We start from the raw sequence: 16796 nt of genomic DNA, 5'->3' as shown, positions 1-16796 counted from the left end.
TCAGAGAGAGACAGAGAGGCAAGAGGGAAAGCGCGCACTCCTCAATAGGACATGAACGCATCACAGTCCCTCTTCCATTTCTCTGCTCTGTTGGGATTTGGGACACATGCTTATATGTATCTGATGTGTTTTTTAAGCCATTAGGACTGGGATTTGAATTGTGTGGTCAGCTATGTGTGATCCAGCTCTCTAAACCACCAGACCACAGGGCCAGTCCAGTATTATGTATTTGTAAACAAATTGCTAATGAATCTTTGTGTGCATTTGCTACTTCTTTTTGTTTTAGAACCATTCATTTAATTTTTAAAATCTATCTTTCTTTCTTTCTTTCTTTCTTTCTTTCTTTCTTTCTTTCAGTTTGACCAGAGAGGGACAGAGGGACAGAACTGGGGTGGGGAGTAATGAGAAAGCAAGCCACCAGGTCCGGGACTCAAACCACAGTCGGCCATATGGGAATCCAGCACCCTTAACCACTATGCCACCTGCTGGCCCCCTATTCACTTAATTTTATTCACCATTATTTTTTAATTTGACCAGAGAGAGAAAGTGAGAAAGCAAGCTGCCACGTCCAGGACTTGAACCATGGTCAGCCACATGGGAATCTAGCACCTCAACCACCAAGCTACACTATTTTCTTTTCTTTTTTTTTTTTTTTGGAGAGGGTTTTTTTTTTTTTTTCTTTTTTTTTTTTTTGCTATAGGGCATGTGCACTCGTCAGACAGACAGAAAGAGACAGAGAGACAGAGAGCGAGAAGTCACCCCCCCCCAGGGGGGTGGGCACGCCACAGTCCCTTATCCTCTGTTCTCCTCTCGGGATCTTGGGCACACACACGTGCCCAGCATGAGTTTTAAGCCACCGGGTCGGGGACACGAACCGCGGTCGGCTACATGGGAGTCCAGCGACATAGCCATTACACTAACTGCTAGTCCCCTGCTATTTCTTTTTAATTGCCAGAGGGCATACGTGCTCACCAGAGAGAGAAGGGGAAAGCACCACACGTTGGAGCATGGTTATACCACAATCATTTTTCCTCCTTTTCTCTCATTCCATTGTGATTTAGGGCACACATGTACACACATGTAGTGTGTTTCCCAAGTCACCAGGACCAAGACTTGAACTATGATTGACCATATGGGATCCAGCTCCCTTAACCACTGGGCTACGGAGTAGTCCCAAGTATTTGCAATTTTACATGCTTATTTCTCTTTATTTTTTTGGTGCATTTTTTGTTAGATTTAAATGTTTCAGAAGGAATAAGAATTATGTATTCTATCTTGTTTGCAGCTGTCCTTAGCAACCTAGTGTAAGTAGTGGGGTGATAATTTTTTATTATTTTTCCCACATGTCTATTTCATTGAAGATTGATTTTTTTTTAAGAGGTTTTTGCCATAAGGTGTATGTACTCACCAGGCAGAGAGAGAGGGAGACAGAGCAGTGAGAGGAAAGGTGGGAAATCACCCCCCCACTGGGCATAGCCACACAGCAATTCCTCTCCTCCATTCTTTTCTTGGATCTTGGACACGCATGCACACACACCCGACATGATTTTTTAAGCCACTGGGTCTGGGATTCAAACCATGGTTGGCCATGTAAAAATCCAGCAACATAACTACTACACCATCTGCTGGCCCCAAAGACTGATTTTTTTAAAAGGTGGTGAACTCAGGGGCCTACCATGGTTCGAGTCCTGGATTTGGCAGGCTGCTTTCTCTCTTCCCCTCTCTCTCTCTCTCTCTCTCTCTCTCTCTGGTCAAATTAAAGAATAATAACAACAAATGGAATTAAATAATTAATCTTTTTTTTTTTAAAAAAGGTGATGCACTCACCAAGAGAATACCATTAAATTGTAAACACTTTTGCCTTTGACAGGAAACATTGGTGAATTAAGATTGCATGGGTAGTTTTTTTAGCTTCTACATTATATTGATAGTTTCTTGTTTAATTTTTTGGGGGGAGGTTTTTGCTATAGGGTGCATGCACTCGCCAGAAACAGAAAGTGAGAAATCACCCCCCAGGGATGATGGCCACACCACAGTCCCTTCTCCATTCTCCTCTCGAGATTTTGTACATGCACGCACACGTGCTGGTGTGAGTTTAAGCCACCGGGTCTGGGACTTAAACTGCAGTCGACTACATGGGAGTCCAGCGGCATAGCCATTACACCAACTGCTGGTCCCAGTATCCTGTTTAATTTTTATCTACACCACCAGGTTCTTATTGTATGCAAGGTGTGGTAATAGTAAGATATTGTTACAAATCGTGTTTTTTAGTTTTGAAAAGGTGTTAGAGATACAATTAAGGCTCATTTTCTCCTCATCTCTCAAATATGTTGTGATAAGGTGACTATTATGCAAATAATAATGAAAAGATCTTACAGCTTAGTAGGTATATGAGATGGATGAACAAGTACTACACAGAAGACATGTGTGAGACTATCCAGACTTCAGTCACACTCTTGTAGGAATAGTCATATTTAAAAAGCAGTTACTGGAGTCATTATCTACTTAGGAAAGTGTAACAAAGGGGATTTTAAATGCAACCTTTAAAGAAGTTAGGAACAGATAAACTTACTCCATACGTAGATGGGACAGAAATAAGAATAGGAATCCTGTAAGAATGTTTAACCTGGCTGAAACAAAAGATACAGGGTGTAAAGAAATAGGAGATATATTACCTGGAGATATGAAGGGTGACATACATGCCTTAACATGCAGGAAAATTTATTATGGTTAGTCTGCTCACTGGTTACTTGTCCCTGCCACAGAAAACCAAAACAGGGCAAGAATATAAATTGCAGTAAGAGCACATTTGTGAGACTTGAAGAGGTTCCTGATTATGAGGATGATTAAACTGAAATGAACTACTGAAGCCACTGCTTTATTCAAAAACATTCTGTAGCTTTTCCTTTTTTCTACTGCATGAATGTTAAAAACTTGGCCTAATTTTCTGAGTAATTTATAACCTTTCTAACCCAACCTTTCCCTCCACACATCAGTATTCACCGTCTCTCAAAAAAGGTAGACTTCCTCTGTATCAGAATCACATGAAATGTTTTCCTCACTCTGTGTCAACTGTGAAATGTTTCATTCTTCCCAGGTATCTGGGTCAACCCAAGGCACAACAACTAGCTCCATTTTACCTAACTAGCCCAGTCTTTTTTGATCCTTACTTCTCATACCACTGCAGTAGTATTTACAGATGGTGCAATAAAATTTTTGTTAATGTTCTACTGACATAAGTTTTTCCATTCTTATTTGCATTTGTTCTGTGTTTTTATAAAAAATCTCTTTGAAAGCAGAGACCATACTTTTTGATATTTTTCTGTATCTCTGACATTGTCTTATCAGGTATCCAATTAATAGAAGTAGTTTTACCTCTGTAATTCTGAATAACTAGGATTGTTTGGTAGGTGGCCACTAAAAAGAGTAGTAAGCACCCACTAAGTAGAGAGTTACAATATTTAGTTGCTCATTGGGAACCAGCAATTAGCATAATGGCTATGTCGCTGGACTCCCACATAGTCGACCGCGGTTCGCGTCCAGGACCTGGTGGCTTAAAACTCACGCCGGGCGCGTGTGCATGCGTGCCCAGGATCCCGAGAGGAAAATGGAGGAGAAGGGATTGCGGCGTGGCCATCCCCTCTGGGGGGTGATTTCTCGCTTTCTGTCTCTATGTCTCTCTCTGGCTGGCTGGCGAGCGCATATGCCTTATAGCGAAAACCTCTCCAAAAAAAAAAAAAAATTTAGTTGCTCATTAAATCCTCAATTTTTGGATTTTTTTTTTTTGAGATCTTTACATAAAATCCATATACTAAATCAGATGGTTTTTGAGCCCCCTTCAATTTTTTGAGTTTCTGGTTGACAATTGAAGATTAGGATGGTAGGGGATAGCCAGGTGGCATGGTTAAGTTGGCTGGATCCCACATGACTGACTGTGTGGTTTGAGTCCCAGACCCAGTGGTTCGAAAAACATGCTAGGCACATGTGCATGCAAGCTTATATACTCAAAATACCAAGAGGAGCGGGAAAGAGGAGGGCCTGTAGTGTAGTCATCTCCCCAGGAGGTGCTTTCTCTTCCTTACTCTTTCTTCCTCTCTCTCTCCGGTGAGTGCACATTCCTTATGACAAAATAAAAAGATTAAGATGGTAGAAAGTTTTGAAGTCTATGTCAAGAATCTAGACTAGCATTTGTTTTAGAAAATATGGAAATTATTCCTTTATATGGAATGTATTTGTTAAGAGATAATTAAATAGTTATTAAACCAGGTATTGATGGAATTCTTGGGCATTTGGCAATGCAGAATATCCCTGTGCTTACAGTTCACAATCTAATAGGAATTTTCAATGGAAGGAGTGAAATGACCTACCTTTTAGAGACAGAAAACCAGGAGGCATCCATTTTTGCCATTCTTCTTTTAAAGTTTGAAGCAATACAAGTACCAAAGACACAGTGCTGCCTTTGAGAAGGACCTAATCTTTGTTTTATGTTCACGTTTATTCTATTACAACTTAACTACAATAACTTTTTAAATGATGTTGATTGATCATAATGTGATTTTTTTTTAATTTTTTAAATTAAAAATAATTTTTTTGAGAGGTTTTTGCTATAGGACGCATGTACTCGCCAGAAAGAGGGAGACAGAGAGACAGAAAGTGAGAAATTACCCCCCAGGGGGAATGGCCACGCCATAGTCCCTTCTCCATTTTCCTCTCGGGATCTTGGGCATACAGGCACACGCTCCCGGTGTAAGCCACCAGGTCCAGGAGTCGGACCACGGTTGACTCCATGGGAGTCTGGTAACATAGCTGTTATGCCAACTGCTGGGTCTGTGATTTTTTTTTTTTTTAATTCTAGTTCTTTACTGATTGCTAAGGTGCATTTACTTTCCACATGTAGATAGTACTGATAAAACTTTCCTTAAATTTGGGCAGGTTTCTCAGGGAGTTGTTATGTGATTATGAATAATATGTTTGTAATGCTTAATAATAGATAACATTTATGAAGCTAATTTAAGAGCTTTAGTGTGTTGAGAACCAGCAGGTGACGTGGTGATTAAGGTGCTGAACACTCACACATGGCTGACCGCAGTTCAAGTCCTGGAACTGGTGGCTTGCTTTCTCACTTTCCCTTTCTCTCTCTCTCTGGTCAAATTAAAATAAATAAATGAATAAATAAAATTTAATAATGTTTTTTGAGAGGTCTTTGCTATAGGACGCACCAGGAAGACAGAAAGATAGAAAGCGAGAAATCACCCCCCAGGGGGGATGGCCATGCCGCAATCCCTTCTCCTCCATTCTCCTCTCAGGATCTTGGGCATGCACACACACGTGCCGGCAATCCCTTCTCCTCCATTCTCCTCTCAGGATCTTGGGCATGCACACACACGTGCCCGGCGTGAGTTTAAGCCACCGGGTCCGGGACTAGAACCGTGGTTGGCTACGTGGGAGTCCAGCGACATAGCCATTATACTAACTGATGGTCCCAATAATTCTTTTTTTTAAAGAAAGAACTTTAGTGTGTTAACTCATTCAATACTTAAAGGACCTTGTGAAAGAGATGCTATCGTGTTTTATTGTACAGTTGAGGAAACTGAGGCATAGGTAAATAGCTTGCTCAGGGTCAACAATAAATAGAAATAAGATTTTAATTCAGATTCTAGTACTTTAAGTGCTATAAATTATTATGCATTCAAAATATATTAAGGTATTATTATGTATCATTTTTACGAGAATTGTATAAAGCTGACAAAGCCTACGGTAACAATTTAATTTTATGAATGGGTAAGTAAGCCTCAGATAATTTACTGGTATTTTGTCCTTGAGGGACAGCTATACCTTTTTGGTGTAATTTCTCATTCTTTATGTGTGCTCAGTTTGATTATATAGGGAAATGAAACAAATGTTGTATAAAATAAATTAGAAATAGTCTGTGGAACCAGCAGTTAGCGTAATGGCTATGTCACTGGACTCCCACATAGTCAACCGCAGTTCGAGCCCTGGACCCAATAGTTTAAACTCACACCGGGTACGTGTGCGTGCATGCCCAAGATCCCGAGAGGAGAGTGAGGAGAAGGGATTGCGGCGTGACCGTCCCCCCTGGGGGGTGATTTCTCGCTTTCTGTCTTTCTGTCTCTCTGTCTTCCTGGCGAGTGCATGCGCCCTATAGCAAAAACCTTTCCAAAAAAAGAATCTAAGACATCTGTCTTAATATTGGCCCTTGACTTCACATAATGGTTCCAAAACCTGTTGAAAACTGCCTCTATTAGAAATGTTGAAGTGAATTATCAGCTAATATATAAGGAAGGAGACAAAACATATTTTTAGGAATTATAAGGGTACAGGATTAATGGCTAACTGTGAAATCATTAGGGAAATCATGATGTATTTTTCTATTTTTTAAAGCAAAAGTGCATCATGACTTTCCCAATGACCAAATAGACGAATCTTTGTCAGGTTAACCCCAGGGTCAACTTCAACATTTTCCTCTGCTAAACATATATAATTCCTTGGGAACCAGCAGTTAGTGTAATCGCTATGTCGCTGGACTCGCACGTAGTCGACCGCGGTTCGTGTCCTGGACCCGGTGGCTTAAAACTCACGCCGGGCGCGTGTGCGTGCGGAGAATGGAGGAGAAGGGATTGCGGTGTGACCATCCCCCCTGGGGGGTGATTTCTTGCTTTCTGTCTCTATGTCTCTCTGTCTGGCGAGCGCACGCACCCTATAGCGAAAACCTCCAAGGGGGAAAAAAAGAAAAAAATAGTAATTTCTGAATAGTGATTTTGTTTCTTTTGGGGTTTTTTTAGTTTTTTGTTTGTTTGTTTGTTTTGTTTTGTTTTGTTTTTGCCATAGGGCATGAGTGCTCACCAGAGAAAACCAGAGAAAATGAGAAATCACCCTGCAGAGGGGATGACCACACCACAGTCCATTCTACTCTCAGGATTTTGGGCATAGCTGCACATGTGCCTGGTGTGATTTTTGGGCCACCAGATTGGGATTCAAACCATGGAGTCTGCCATGTGGAATCCAGCACTTAACCACCATGCCACCTACTGGCCCTGGATATCACTCATCCGAGAAAAAGAGAGGAGAAAAAGAGGAAACACCCCATTGGGGGATGGCCACTCTGAAATCCCTTCCCCATTCTCAGAATTTGGGCATGCACACACATGCACCTGTCATGTTTTTCAAGCTACTGGCTCTAGGGCTTGAACCATGGATTCAGCCATGTAGGATCCAGCCACCTTAACTACCATGCCACCAGCTACCCCAAATAAAATTTAGTTTAAATCCAAGATTTTTTAATTAGATATTGAAAGTAATATATTCCTACTTCCCCCTGCTTCCAGATAGGAGAAACGTGTATATTCAACCAGTTAATTCTGAAGTCAGTTAAACTTTGACTAGTTTTTTTTTGCTATAGGGTGCATGCACTCACCAGAAAGACAGAGAGAGACGGAAAGCGAGAAATGGCCCCCCCAGGGTGGATGGCCATGCCACAATCCCTTCTCCTCCATTCTCCTCAGAATCTTGGGCATGCATGCACACACGCCCAGCGTGAGTTTAAGCCACCGGGTCCCAGACTCAAACCGTGGTTGACTACATAGGAGTTCAGTGACATAGCCATTATGCTAACTGCTGGTCGCAACTTTGACTAGTTTTTAGGAGGAGCAACAGGTGGTGTGATGGTTAAGGCACTGGACACTCCCACATGGACTACCATGGTTTGAGTCCTGCACCTGGTGGCTTGCTTTCTCACTTTCCCTTTCTCTCTCTCTCTCTGGTCAAATTAAAATAATTAATTAAATTAATCTTTTAAAATAAATATATAAACTTTGACTAGTTTTTAGAATGAAAATAGTATGTTGGTATGTACCAAACTATTTTTAGATAAAAAGGAATACTGTTGCCTACCAATTTAATACATTTTTCTAAAGAAAGCTACTGGTGGGTAACAGTAGGTATCAAAGGCAATATTACAAATACTGTTTAAAATGTTTTTGCCGGGGGACCAGCAGTTGGCATAATGGCTATGTTGCTGGACTCCCATGTAGTCCACCGTGGTTCGAGTCCTGGACCCAGTGGCTTAAACTCATGCCAGGCACATGTGCATGCATGCCCAAGATCCCAGAGGAGAATGGAGGAGAAGGGGTTGTGGCATGGCCATCCCCCCAGGGGGTGATTTCTCGCTTTCTGTCTCTCTGTCTTTCTGGCGAGCGCACGATCCCTATAGCAAAAAGCTCTCCAAAAAAAAAAATGTTTTTGCCAGGGCTGGCAGGTGGTGTGGTGTGGTGGTTAAAGAGGATGGACTCCCACATGGCTGACTACAGTTTGAGTCCTGGACCTGGCAGCTCACTTTCTTACTTTCCTTCTTGCTCTCCCTCTCTCTCTCTGTCTGTCTATGGTCAACTTCTAAAAAAATGAAATAAAAATAAAATAATGACAATGAATAAAATTAAATGTAAAATAATTATTTTTAAAAGAAACTGTTTTTGCCCTATAGATTCTATACATATATATTACCTATATATCACATGTAGCTTTTAGTTAATTGAAAGCAATTATAGTTAAAAATTCATTTTCTTGTGCTAGTTCTGTGGGCCTGGTAATTAAAGCATCTGGGCCTCACATAGCCAACAGCACTGTTTGAGTCCCAGATCATCGGCTTGAGAAGCACATCAAGTGCTGTGCGTGCCCAAAAATCCCAAAAAGATGGAGAAATGGAGATTATGGCATGACCATCCCTGTGGGGGTTACTTTCTCTTCTGCTCGCTCACTCACTCTGGCAAATGCACTCACCCTCTAGCAAAAATAAATAAACAAAATAAATTTGAGACATCATTGTTTTAAAAAATAGACTTTTTCTTGGGCTAGCGTGTGGTATGATGGTTAAGGGCGCTGGACTCCCACATAGCCGACCATGGTTCAAATCCCAGACCTAGTGGCTTGCTTTCTCTCTCTCTTTCTCTCTCTCTCTGGTCAAATTAAAATAAAGTTAAATAAAATAATTCTTTAAGAAAACTGACTTTTTTAATTGCACTAGCCATATTAAAAATGCTAAGGAGCCACACGCAGCTAATGACTACTATATTGGATGGTGCAGATTGTAGAACATTTCCATCACCATGGGAAGTTCTTTTGAACCACTGCTCCATAAGTACTTTATTGTCTAGAATATAATTGCAAAATTAGGGTTTAAGGAATGGGCCCTTATTCTCCTTTCGTTGAAAAAATAGAACCTTCAGGGACCAGGAGTTGCTGTAATGGCTATGTCGTTGGACTCCCATGTAGTCCTCTGCGGTTCGAGTCCCGGACCCGGTGGCTTAAACTCATGCTGGGCATGTGTGCCTGCGTGTGTGCCCAAGATCCCAAGAGGAGAATGGAGGAGAAAGGATTGCAGCGTGGCCATCCCCCCATCAGGGCATGATTTCTCACTTTCTGCCTCTCTGTCTCTTTCTGTCTTCCTGGTGAGCGCACATGCCCTATAGCAAAAACCTCTCCCAAAAAAAAGAAAAATTAGAACCTTCAGAAGGGGTTTAATACAAATTAAGTTTGTCAACCAGAACATAACTTTGCTAGGTTACTTTTTTTTGGTTATGGAATAGAGTATCTTCAGATTTATTTTTTAATTATTAGGTTACTATATGTGTTGGTAGTAATTAATTTCCTGCCAATTCCTCTGCAAATAGTAAGTATGTATTTTAGTAAGAGATAAAAATAAATTTGATCCTTTATTTGCTTTCTTTTTTTAAGAGAGATTTTTGGTATAGGGCATATGTGCTCGCCTGAGAGACAGAGGGACAGAAAATGAGAAATTACCCCCCCGGGGGGGATGGCCACACCATAATCCCTTCTCTTCCAGTATCTCTCAGGATCTGGGGCATACACGCACACGCGCCCGTTGTGAGTTTTAAGCCGCCAGGTCTGGGACTTAAACCACGGTTGACTACGTAAGAATCTAGTGATGTAATCATTACACCAACTGCTGGTTCCTGGTTTTTTTTATTAAGTGTGCTTAGCAATATATTGGGTCATCGGAAAAGTCGTGACACATTTTTGCATAGAAAAACATGTGTCTTTTCACAGCAAGAACCCAATATGTCCTTTCTTGTTCATTCTCCTCACCTGGCACAGGTAGAAGAGTCAGCAGTGATGGGAGTGAGTGGGTATGTGGAGTATCTCCGAGAGCAGGAAGTCTCTGAACGATGGTTCCGGTACAACCCCCGTCTCACCTGCATCTACTGCGCCAAATCTTTCAACCAAAAGGGGAGCCTGGACCGTCACATGCGCCTGCATATGGGGATCACGCCATTCGTCTGCCGCATGTGTGGCAAGAAGTATACCCGGAAAGATCAGCTGGAGTATCATATCCGCAAGCACACAGGCAACAAGCCCTTTCACTGTCATGTTTGTGGTAAAAGTTTCCCCTTCCAGGCCATCTTGAATCAGCACTTTCGCAAAAACCACCCTGGCTGTATACCCCTGGAAGGGCCTCACAGCATCTCCCCTGAAACAACTGTCACATCACGAGGCCAGGCCGAGGAAGAGTCACCCTCACAGGAAGAGACAGTTGCTCCTGGGGAAACTGCCCAGGGCTCTGTGTCCACTACTGGGCCGGATTGAAACATTGAGGGGGAGGGGGCAGACCCTCTTCCCCTCTGGGCCGTAAGCATCCCTCCTCCTCCTCACCTCACACTTTGAAAAATAATCAAGCAAATCAACTTTCTAATTCAGGGATCAACAGCCTTGGTTTGTTAACTTTATAAGAGAAAAAATTTTTTAACAAAATGGTGAAAATGGTCATTTATCTGCCAGTCATGTTTGAACACTGTACTTCGGTTCATATCATCTTGGTGGCTGTAATTGCCCCGATCTAAAAATTGCAGCAGGAGCCTTGGCCATCTGAAGCAGCCAATCACAAACAAGAAGGAGGTAGTCGTGATGGTGATGAAGAGGAGGCATTTCTTCTCTTTCTTCCCTGCCAGAACAGGCATTTTGCATTTCAGGAAGAAAAGGAATATTGATGGTTCTTACCGTTTTGAAAGGTTAGAGTTTTATCTTTGCCCTGACTAGCCATCCCATACTTGCCCAGTGTTGCCTGTAAGCAGCCTTCTGTGAGCTGTGTTCTAGGGGGTAGCATTGCCTGTGGCACTTCAGGCAGCTGGGAGAGAAACCGGAAGTCAAGTTTTTCAGTAGGTTCTGCTACCTCCAGGGGCAGAAGTGTTGTGTTGAGGAAGAGAGCAAAGAAGGAAGTGTTTTCATGTTTTGCAAATGTTGAACAGCACAGAGTTGTACTGCAACTTCCTGACGAGTTTGTAAACCATAGAGCTTATACGTCCATGGGTGTTGGGAAATGGCTCTGGTGTAGATGAATTAATGTGTTAGGCTGACTACCAAAGTTTCATCCGGTCTCTGGCTCCTGGTTTCACATAACAGCAATACTATACATCAAAAATGTCACTTTCCAGTGAAATGAGCCTGGATTGTATTTTTAAATCCACAGGTCTCCATATTTGATAACTTTTATATGAAGTTTTAAACACATTGTTTTCTGCAGTATTGTGGTTGAAGAAATTCAACATTATGGTTCTTATTGCAACCACAATTCCATTTCCTCCTGCATATGTAATAGTTTATATTTTCAGTCCAATAGAAAAACCTCATTTAAATCTATATGTCGGGTCTGCAAACCTAGAAGTTCATAAAACAACCATCAGCAAATCGCTGGTGATTCCAAGAGCTTTGCTTTTTAATAATACACCACAAGGCACTTACCGGAAACGTCATGCACAATCATGTTGCAATAAATGATCAAGGGATCAATTTTGATCAGGTTTGGTTACTTAATCATTCCTAAGATTTTTAAAACTTCAAGGGACCTTTTTAGTAATCCTGGGTATTTCTGAGATTCTTAATCCAGCACTGAAAGAACTTACCAAACACATAGTGCTTTGAGTGCTATCTTGCACACAGAGAAGAGGGATCCTAAGGGGTGGAGGCATACAGATGCTGACAGTGCACAAAAACAGGAGAAAAATCTCTTGCTTCTCTTGATCGGTCATTAATTTCTTTAGGATTTAAACACGTAATGGTTTAAGAAATTGTTTTGGTGCTAGGCACAGATTACTGTAAGATTTGGGCAAGGGCTGGTCACGCCTGCATTAGTGAGCCATTGGTAGAACATCAGTTGTGTGCATCTTTTCTGAGAATGCTTTGTATATGTGGGAGGATGGGTAGAAAAGAATGGCTTTTCTCTGAGGGTAAGAAACTGGAATGCAAAAGTGTAGCTCTTCTGCAGTCTGAGAATTGTACACATACATACAGCTGTACCTGTCACTTAGAGAAAGGTTATCGCCTCTTTTGGGAAAACATACAAATCCATCTAAGAGCCCACCCTTAAAGGCAGTGTTGAAGCCGTATTTTGTCTTTAGGTGACACAAACTAAGACATCCTCCTCTGTAAATGGGCAACAGATAGGGTAAAAACTGCCTCCTAGAGCCGTCTTGGGAACCTGCCATGTCTTGTGGCGTAGAGAAAATAGATTAGAAATTGAACTAAAATCTTAAGGAATTATATCATCTGATTATCAAGGCTTTCAATGGATGGATTTTGCCATTACTAAATAGGGAGGTGGGAAGTACAGAATATGCTGCTTTATTTAGATGGAGCATTTAGCCTACCAAAAAAAAATTGTTAAGTCCATCCTACTTTTGAGAAGTAGTAGGCTGAGGTGTTCTTTATTGCTTTGTTAGTTTACTAGCTTATATGTGGAAAAAGTAGAGTTTTTTAAACTATTACCAAATCGTAAAGGTGAGGTGTACTAATTTCTATAAAGAGGAACTTTACAGCATTTGTCAGTACTCCATTCAGGAATGGCAGCAAACATCTTAATGAAGTAGAGACTATTTAATTCATGTGGAAATGCTGTGTTTGGTGGGTTCCCCCTCCCTTTTCATTCACTTCCAGTATGTTTTTACTGTATTGTTACTGTGAATAGGGTGCTTCCTGGTCCTCTCAGGCCTCATGAGCACAATCATGTTTGCTGATTCTCTCCTATTAATTGGCCCAACCAGAGCCATGAAATTCATGAAAATTCAAGCAAGGCTAGCTTTTATACAATATAAAGCTGCTGAAAGCAATGTCCCCATTGTAGTTGGTGGAGATATTATTATTCTAAATAACTATCCAAAATTCTAATCCAGGTTCACCGTGACGTGGTCCTAGTTCTTAGCTGATATCACTGTAGGGGTTATAGGTGTTTGTGATGTCCTATTATACATTAGTGGACACCTGTGTTGCTGTGTGTACAGAGGGTACCTCTTCAGGATGTAGTGAATGGACTTTAGCTAATGCTAAAAACTCACTACCAAATCTTAACTTGCACATGTCACCTTGTGAAGGGAACTTCATTAGCAATGAGAGCTAAATACATCATCAGTACGTACTTTGATGCCATGAAATTGCAAATACTGGAACTGTTCTCATTTATTGAGTGGCACTTAATAACAAAGGAGCTGTCCAGGATTTGCAGCACAAGAAGAGAGATGGCATTATTTTACTCTACTTTCATTTGAAGATGTACCTTTTCTCTCTGAACTGTGATACCAGTATAAAATACAGCATTGGCATGAACAGTAACGGATAAAGATTGGAAAAGATAGTAGTAAAGGAAACTTTAATCTTTTGTTTGACTTTTTGAAGTGTTTTCAGTTCCCTCTTAAGCAGTGAAACAAAAACAGGATTTTCCAAAGATAGTGTGAGAATAGAAATACACCATTTCCCCCCCTAATTTTATAGTTGAAATCTGGCTTTGGTTGAAAGTGGTCTGGTGAGAGCATGACATAGGGAACTTCATTCATTGTAGCAGGATAACTTTTGGTCAAGAAATGACTTTGCTGGCACCAGCAGGTGAAATAGTGATTGAAGCGCTGGACTCCCACATAGCTGACTGCACTTTGAGTCCCAGACCCGATGGCTTGAAACACTGGGTGCATGTGCCCAAAATCCCAGGAGGAGAATGGAGGAGAAGGGATTGCAGCGTGACCATCCCGTTGGGGGATGATTTCTCACTTCTCTCTCTCTGTCTCTCTCTCACATAAGCTTTATAGCAAAAAAATCTCTCAAAAAAAAAAAAAAAAAAAAAAGAGGGGCCCAACACTTAGGGGAAAGGCGTGATCACTGGATTCCTATGTAGTTCCCGGACCCGGTGGCTTAAACTCACGCTGGGCATGTGTGTGTGCGTGCCAAGATCCCGAGAGGAGAAGGGAGGAGAAGGGATTGCGGCATGGCCATCCCCCCGGGGGGTGATTTCTCGCTTTCTGTCTCTCTGTCTCTCTCTGGCAAGCGCATGCACCCTATAGCAAAAATCTCTCCAAAAAAAAAAAAAGAATAACAAAGTTTAGCAGTTACTTGACACTATTCATGTTTCTTTTAACTAATGAAAATGACATTTTTTTGTTTGAACAGAAGATCTAATTAAAAGAAATGAAAGCAATGGATAATGGAAAGGAAATTGAACAGATAGTAGTCCTTTCCCTCCCACCCAGGTTTTTGCAATAGGGCACGTGCACTGGCAAAGTGAGACAGAGAGAGGGAAAGGGAGAGATAACTCTCCCAAGGGGCGTGGCCATGCCACAGTCCTTTCTCCTTGAGGCTCCTCTTGGGATTTTGGGGGGCACACACACACTCAGCATGATTTTCAAGCCACCAGAGCTAGGACTTGAACCGCACAGTCAACTGTGTAGGGTCCAGCACCTTAACCTGCATGCCACCTGCTGGCCCCAACAAAAGTCTCTCTCTCTCTCTCTCGCTCTTTTTTTTTTTTTTTATCCTAGGGTGTGTGCCCTTGCTGGAGAGAGACAGAGAAAAAGAAATCACACCCTAGGACAGATGGCCACACCACAGACCCTACTCCTCCATTGTCCTCCATTGGGATTTTGGGGATGCATGTATACACACCTGGTATGATTTTCAAGCCACTGGGTCTGAAACTCAAACTGTGTTGGACCACGTAGGAATCCAGCACCTAAACCACCTGCTGGCCCCCAGAAGTCTTCTTAATCTTTGTGGAAAGACATTTAATTGGGAAGAAGTTAGAACTCGGAAGACTTTTTCCAAATATAACAGATAAGCTTTTTAAAATTCCTTCTCAGATGCCCTTCTCCTATCTGCATATTCATCTATTTAAGGAATAACAGATTAGTTTTTTTTAATTTGCTATAGAGTGCTTGTACTCACTCAAGATAGATGGGAGCAGGTTGAGAAAGCACACACACATTCTCCACCCCAGGGGGAATGGTCACACAGCAGTTTATTCTCCTCCATCCTCTCAGGATTTGGGACACATGCACTTATGTACTGGGAGTGTTTTTCAACTTGCCAAGTCTAAGACTCAAACCATACAGTGGGCCATATGGGATCCACCTGCCTTAACCACCATACCCTGGCTGACCCAGATTAGTCTTTATTGAATTCAAATCTTTGGAAATAACTTGGTCCAGCCTGGTAATTAAGGCAGCCAGATCCCACTTGGCCTGTTGTGTGGTTCAAATCTGGAATCTGGCAGCTTGAAAAACACAACAGGCATGTGTGTATGTGTGCCCAAAATCCTGAAGGGAGGAAGAGATGGAAAAGAAGGGATTGAGGCATGACTATGCCTCATGGCCGATGCTTTCTCCCTTTCCCTCCTCTCTCTCTCTCCAGCCAGCACATACACCTTCTGACAAATTTAATAATAAAGGAAAAGAGTTCTTATGCCATATCGGGAGAGTTTAAAATACTGAAATATTTTTATTGCTGAGATTTAGAAAGAGAACAAGTAATTGTCAGGTAAATTCCTAAATTTCAAAAACTATCCTTTAGCAAACTATGTCCCTGAAACTTAGGAATTAGGTCACAGCTCAGCAAACTACAGCCCCCACGCCAAATCATGCAGCCACTCGCTTGTGTAAAGAAAATTATACTGGGGAGCCAGAGAGTTACACAGCAGTAAAACATGACACTCTGCTTAGAAATCCCACAAGGGAGGGACCAGCAGTTGGCATGATGGCTGTGTTGCTGGACTCCCATGTAGTCAACTGCAGTTTAAGTCCTGGACCCGGTGGCTTAAACTCATGCTGGACGCAGGTGCGTGCATGCCCATGATCCCGAGAGGTGAATGAAGGAGAAGGGATTGCAGCGCGGCTGCCCGCCCTGGGGGTGATTTCTCACTTTCTGTCTCTCTGTGTGTCTCTGCCTTTCTGGTGAGCGCACACACCCTATAGCAAAAACCTCTCCCCCCCCCAAAAAAAAAAAAGATCCACAAAGGAAAGTTGCTGGTTCAAGTCTAGAGACCTCCCTGAGTAGAAAAGTTGTATTTATTCCAGGACTGCTGGCTGAAGGCTCAGCGTAGATTGCGACATCAAGACCACATTGGGGTATGTGCATTCTCACTTGCAAGTGCGTGCATGCTCTTGCTCTCTCACACTTCCTCTTGGAATAAATAGACTAAAAAAGATTTAAAATGGGCTGGCAAGTGGCGTGGTGGTAAAGGGCACTGGACTCCCACATGGCTGACCACAGTTCAAGTCCTGGACCTGGTGGCTTGCTTTTGCCTTTCTCTGGTGAAGTTAATAAATAAATAAATAAATAAAGTGGATAATTATTTTTTAAAAAAGATTTTTAAAAATTATATTGGAACACAGTCATACCTATTTACTTAGGTATATGGCTTATTTCTATAGTGATGGCCACGTTGACTACAAAGCTTGAAAATAGTTACTGTCTGGGGTCAGCAGTTAATGTAATAGCTATGTTGCTGG

General features: G+C 41.8%; 1 protein-coding gene across 2 annotated transcripts in view; it reads left to right on the top strand.

The window, feature by feature from the left end:
- The window catches only part of ZBTB37 (zinc finger and BTB domain containing 37), a 16302-nt gene extending 5636 nt beyond the window's left edge, over positions 1–10666 (top strand). For both annotated transcript variants that reach the window (XM_006153341.3, XM_006153338.3), the window contains exon 4: positions 10132–10666. In XM_006153341.3, coding sequence (XP_006153403.1) covers positions 10132–10620 — 489 coding nt within the window. In that variant the 3' untranslated portion in view covers positions 10621–10666. The remainder of the gene's footprint in view (positions 1–10131) is intronic.
- The last annotated feature ends 6130 nt before the right edge of the window (positions 10667–16796 follow it).

This window comes from Tupaia chinensis, unplaced genomic scaffold (assembly GCF_000334495.1).
Source record: "Tupaia chinensis unplaced genomic scaffold, TupChi_1.0 Scaffold000369_1, whole genome shotgun sequence".
NCBI classification, from domain to species: Eukaryota; Metazoa; Chordata; class Mammalia; order Scandentia; family Tupaiidae; genus Tupaia; species Tupaia belangeri.
Note: the sequence above shows the minus strand (reverse complement) of the source record. Positions and strands in the feature narration are given on the sequence as shown.